Genomic DNA, 6000 nt, shown 5'->3' on the forward strand with positions numbered 1-6000 from the left:
GGACACGGGTTCGTGCCCCAGTCTGGGAAGATCCCACATGCCGCGGAGCGGCTGGGCCCGTGAGCCATGGCCGCTGAGCCTGCGCGTCCGGAGCCTGTGCTCCGCAATGGGAGAGGCCACAACAGTGAGAGGCCTGCGTACCGCAAAAAAAAAAAAAAAAAGAAAGAAACAAAGATAAGGAATGATGGTCTTTTGGGTTTTTTTTAAAACAAATTATTCGAAGTATTCTAAATAGAAGATCCAATAATGCAGAAGAACATCCTGTAAAGTTAGATTTACCCACAACTTTTCAGGAACAGCTCATAAAACAGGGTATATGTATATTGAAACAAAAGTTGTTAGAAGGGGAACCTATTACGAGCTTCAGGCTTTGCACCTGCATCTCATTTAATCCTTCAAAACCCTGTGAAGCTGGCAAAGCAATCACTGCCCTTTCACAGCTAAGAAAACAGACTCAGGGAGACCAAGTAATTTAGCTAAGGGCTCACAACTGGTTAAAAAATAAATTTAAAAAGGCCCTAAGTTACTAACATAACATATTCTGATGTCATACAGCCTTTGGCAAGGTTTAATTCAATGGCATATTCAACACAAACATTACACTATTATTCTCTGACCTTCATTTCCATGGCTGGCCTGATTTTATCACATTTTTATATTTTTAAACCAATTTCCAAAGTGACCTTTCTTTGAAGTGTACCAGCTGACAGCTGGTACAGCTGTGAATGTACTGTAAATGACAGGATACATCTTTTTTTCATTTTCACATCCCTCACTGCCTACTCCAGAGAATGACAAATGAAAGATTTTAATCAACACTTTTTGCACATTAACATTTCAAGCTCTGTAATCGCAAAAATTAATCCCACAGAGTTTACCTTAAGCAAACTGGTTGCTTCAGAGTGACTTAATCAATGTTATCATGAAAATAAAATACATTTCTAGCAGGCACCACAGGAGGAATTGGGTGACCAAAGCCTCAGGGCTGGGCTTCCCTGGTGGCGCAGTGGTTGGGAGTCCGCCTGCCGATGCGGGGGACGAGGGTTCGTGCCCCGGTCCGGGAGGATCCCACGTGCCGCGGAGCGGCTGGGCCCGTGAGCCATGGCCACTGAGCCTGCGCGTCCGGAGCCTGTGCTCCGCAACGGGAGAGGCCACAGCAGTGAGGGGCCGGCGTACCGCAAAAAAAAAAAAGCCTCAGGGCTCTCAAGCTCAAAAATAACAGGAAAGTTGAAAAAGGTATTGAACTAGGAGTTTAGATTCCTGGATTCCACTTCTGGTTCTGCCACTTACAAGTAGTAAGAGACGACCCAACTTCCTGGGACATGTTTCACTTTCAGTAAAACAGAGAATATAATTCTTGACCTATCTTGTACACAAGATTGTTCTGATGGTCAATGGAGATAATGTGCAGATTTAAAAACATGGTGCTAAACAGCACCATAGATATTATTTTATAGATGGAAAAAGGAAGCCCAGAGAGGCTAAATAACTTGAAAACGTCACACAGCCAGGGGATGACAAGAGCCGAAGACGGAAACCCCTGAGATTTTCAGTCCTGAGCTTTTAGAGTCCACCTGTTGTCTTTTCTCTAACAGCTTCTACTCAATGAACTTTGCACATTATTACTCAACATTATTTGCGCGCCACCTCAATAAAACTACCCTGGTGTCCCTTTAGGAAAGTGCCATAACCATTCTTGATTTATAAAGCTACACCTCAAAATGCAAGCTTCCTGATGTAATATCTTAATGCTGGAAAGGCTATCCCCGGTGAATCCGACCGACCTTCAGCATAAGAATTCGTTCTACTACATCCGCGAGAGGTATATTGGGCAAAGTACTCACAACCATCTCTAAGGCCAATAAAAGAACTTCTTTGCAGGCTACTTAAAACAACTGAAACTTTCTTTGCAGCGTGTACCAAATCAGACTGCTTTTTAAGTCCAAGCTTTGCTCACGTCATATATATGGCATTAGCAGGATCGAGAAAAGAGCTGGAGGAACCTTGGGTTCCGCCACAGCTCCCTGCCGACCTTGGGAAAAAAAACTCTCCAGGCTTCAATCCCCCCAGAGTGTGAAAAGAGGGTGACGACAGCAAACACCCCCAGTGTTCCCCTCGAGGGATGCTGAGAAACTATTGGGCGGGAGAGCGGACGGTGCGCAGGATGACGGTGCAGCCGACTCAACGGGGTCCCAAGCAGCCCAGGGCAGACACTGGGCGCAGGCGGTCCCACCCTGGGCCCCGCCCGGCTCGGGGTGGGGGGGGGGGTACTGCGCGTGGGGGCGCCCCTCCTCCGGTTTCTTTAGTGCGACAGGCGGGGTTCACTCACCGGGCCAGGAGCTCTAGGAAGATCACGTTACTGCAGCAGCCTGCGAAAACCAGGCCCACCGCGAAGGCAGGGCGCATGGCCGGGGCAGGGTAAGGGGAGCGAGCGCGCAGAGGAAGCGCCCGCCTAGACTGCTACCCCAGGAAACCCGGCTGCCGCCTCGCCGCAGCACTGAACATCACCACCGTCCCGGAGTGCTGCTGTCCCGGGGCCGTCGCTGTCTCCCTTTTCCCGGCGGCCGCCACCAACGCTGCCGGTGAGGAGCTGTAGTTAGCCGTCAGCCGGGGCCCCATTCATCCGAAGGGATGTCCGAGTCCGGGCCAGACTACACTTCCCAGAATGCTGCGCGCCCGTACGTCCGGCTGCGTCGTAACTCGCCTCTGCCCGGCAGCTCCACCGGAGAGGAGAGACAGGCGAGGCGCCCGTCATGCCTCGCGCGGTAGCAAGCCGCGGGGCTTGCTGGGAAGTGAAGTTCCAACGCTGTTAATGTTGTTTCTTAAGAGGCCTCCAAGGGCTCTGAAAGGGATTCGTCCAGCACTTTCACGGTAAACTCACAGCTGACGGCACTAGAGGTACACACCTGTGACTGCTTGATCGTTGGAAGTATTCTAGTATCTGAAAATTCTCCTGAATTGGGAGAAAGTAGAAATTCTCTGAACTTCCTTCTCTACCTTTTGAAAAGAACATTGGACTCGGGAAGTTCTGGGATTGAATCTTGGCTTAGCCACTAATCAGCTCAGCTATCTCAGGCAACTGCTTTCTCATCATAGGTAAAGATGGGAACAGTAATGCCCATCTACCTGGCTGTTGTGAGGATTAAAAGCCATGATCACCTGGGGATCTTGTTAAAATGCAGGTTCTGATTCACTAGACCTGCTGTGGGGCCTGAGGTTCTGCACTTCCAACAAGTTACCAGGTGTCAGTGATGCTACAGATTTGTCAACCACACTTTGAAGAGCACATGCCTATAAACCAGCTGACTCTGGAGACCTTTCCATCCCAGCCGTCTCATTGGCTCAGGGACTCTGGGCCAGCCAACCAGCCACCCAGGCTCCTCTTTCCCTGTAGCCTACAGTCAGGCTCAAACAAACTAACTTGTCCTCCTTCACTTTAACACTGAATATCTTTCGAGAGTAATCTATATTCACGGTCTCTGCTTTTTACTCTCAGCAAAGCCAGGTTATTGAAAGTAGTCTCATTTAGAGCCCTAATGACCTCTCAATGGTCCAAACCAAATACCACAGGCTCGCCTTACTTGATCTTGCCACGGCTTTCGACAATGAAAGCTCCATCCTCTTGGCATTCTCTTGTCCCTCTGCTCATAAGACACGAGCGTCCTGTTTCTCTTTCTACTTCTCTGACTTATCTTTTTCAGTTTTCTTTTTGGGCTTTTCCTCCTCTGCCCACTGAGTTCTTCCTAACAGAGCTCCATCATTTGTCCCTCCTCTTGTTTCCCTGAACACTTTCTATTGGTGATCTCATCTCCATACCTTCAACCATCACCGTATGTAACTGAGATCTTACGTGTATGTACAGCCCCAATCTCCTCTGTGCCTTAAATCAAAGTTTCCAACTGCTTATTTGACATTTTCACCAATAAATCCTTGTAAACCCCTCAACAACAGCATATACACAGTTCATTATCTACCCTCCCACATAGGGCCCTTATTTCTACTAAGGACATTATCCACCATCTGTTCTCTGTGGGCAAAAACCTAAAAGATATTCACAGTCTTCCTTGCCTTCCCATCACACATTTATTTTATCTCTACATTCTGTCAGTTCTGCCTCACGAGTATCTCTAGATTCCAGCCTCTCCTTTCAGTTTACATCGATGTCTACGTATCCTCCTAACATATCTTGGTGCCTTCAGCCTCTTCCCTCTTCAACTCATCCTCCATGCTGTCGCCACACTGTTTCCAAAAACAAACTCAAACTCTTTATGTCACACTGCTATTCCAAGACGTCTGTTCCAATTACTAGTACGGTGTAACAAACCACCCCAAAATGTGGTGATTCAAAATATAGTATAGGGCTTCCCTGGTGGCGCAGTGGTTGAGAGTCCGCCTGCCGATTCAGGGGACGTGGGTTCATGCCCCAGTCCGGGAAGATCCCACATGCCGCGGAGCGGCTGGGCCCGTAAGCCACAACTACTGAGCCTGCGTGTCTGGAGCCTGTGCTCCACGACGGGAGAGGCCACAACAGTGAGAGGCCCGCGCACCGCAAAAAAAAAAAAAAAAAAAAATGTAGTATAGAACAAAAAGATGTTCTCTCTCTCACACAGTTCTGTATGTTGACAACGTTCGACACATACCTAGTCTGTTCTCCGTTGGAGTTTCGGATGCCGTTGTGGTCAGATGCCAGCTAAGGCTGGAGCCTTCCGAAGGTGTGACTGGGCTGATGAATGGCTCTCTCCTCATGGCCTCTCTTAGGCTGTGTTTCCTCACAATATTGTGGACTCAGGTTAGCCAGACTTCTTACAAGATGACTAGCTCCCCCTAGAACAAGCATTCCAAAAGATCAAGTCAAAAGCTGTAGTGGCCTCAGTGTGTGACACTGCCACACAGTGTCACTTGCACCAAATTCTATTGGTTCCATTGGCCAACCCAGATTCATTGTGGGAGGGGACTAGCAAAGGCATCATCTGTGTGTGGGGGAAGGGCATCTTTGGAGACTAGCTATACAATGTTTCTTGGCTCCTTGTTTGAAATTCACACTCTGTAGAAGGCATGCAAACATGTCACCATCAAGCCTCAGTTTACCTTTGTAATTTCCTCTCCTGCCATTCTTTCCAGTGCTACCTGGACTCCTGCCACATTAAATGCTCTGTTCTCTGACTTTATAGTGACTTTCAAAATTCGCATCTGTGCACATGCTGTTCTGTTTGCTCTGAAAACCCTTTTCTTTTTGGCCATCTCCTACTCATCCTTTTATGGCAATGGGGGACACAGGAGTGAGTAGATACTTCTACACTGTACAGGGGGAAGGTCCCTGCTCAGACATCACCTTTCTGTGTGTAGTTTTTCAAAGCACCATTCACAGTTCCCTCCTCTATACCTCTAGCACCCCATCCATACATAAACCAGTCCATGAATCATGTTGTATTGCAGTTATACATGTTCATGTTGGTCTCCCCCTTTAGACCATGCCCCTTTGTGGACAGAAACCAAGAATAACTAATTCATCTCTAGATCCTTAGCATTATATACATGACTGGTATATCATATGTACATACGTTTTTTGTTGAATGAATGAATGAGTGAGCTTGACTTCATTATTTGAGTCAAATAATTCACACCTCATAAATTCAATAAATATATAATATTTTTCAGCTTGACTCATTTCTAAAATGTACACATCAAGAATATACTGCTCAATAATTTGCATAAACAATGATATATAATCAATACCCTGGCCAGGAAACAGAACATTACCAGCACCCCTAAAGATCCCTGTGCCCCCTTCAAATCACTAATCCCCTCCAGGAATAACCCCGTTTCTTACTTTCTAGCAACAAAGATTTGTTTTGCCTGGTTTTCGACTTGACATAAATGGAATCATACAAAATATTTTCTTTTGTTTCTGCTTCTTTCACTCAACGACATGTTTGTCAGTTCATGTGTGTTGTTGCATGTGCTTGTAGTTCATTTATTCTCATTGCTGGATAACATTCC

At 46.9% G+C, this 6000-nt stretch overlaps 1 protein-coding gene across 1 annotated transcript in view; it reads right to left on the bottom strand.

Moving 5' to 3' along the window:
* SLC35B4 (solute carrier family 35 member B4) overlaps window positions 1–2670 on the bottom strand; it is a 43236-nt gene extending 40566 nt beyond the window's left edge. The window contains exon 1 of the mRNA XM_060108031.1: window positions 2330–2670. Coding sequence (XP_059964014.1) covers window positions 2330–2406 — 77 coding nt within the window. The 5' untranslated portion in view covers window positions 2407–2670. The remainder of the gene's footprint in view (window positions 1–2329) is intronic.
* Between the last annotated feature and the right edge of the window lie 3330 nt (window positions 2671–6000).

Source organism: Mesoplodon densirostris, chromosome 9, assembly GCF_025265405.1.
Source record: "Mesoplodon densirostris isolate mMesDen1 chromosome 9, mMesDen1 primary haplotype, whole genome shotgun sequence".
NCBI classification, from domain to species: domain Eukaryota; kingdom Metazoa; phylum Chordata; class Mammalia; order Artiodactyla; family Ziphiidae; genus Mesoplodon; species Mesoplodon densirostris.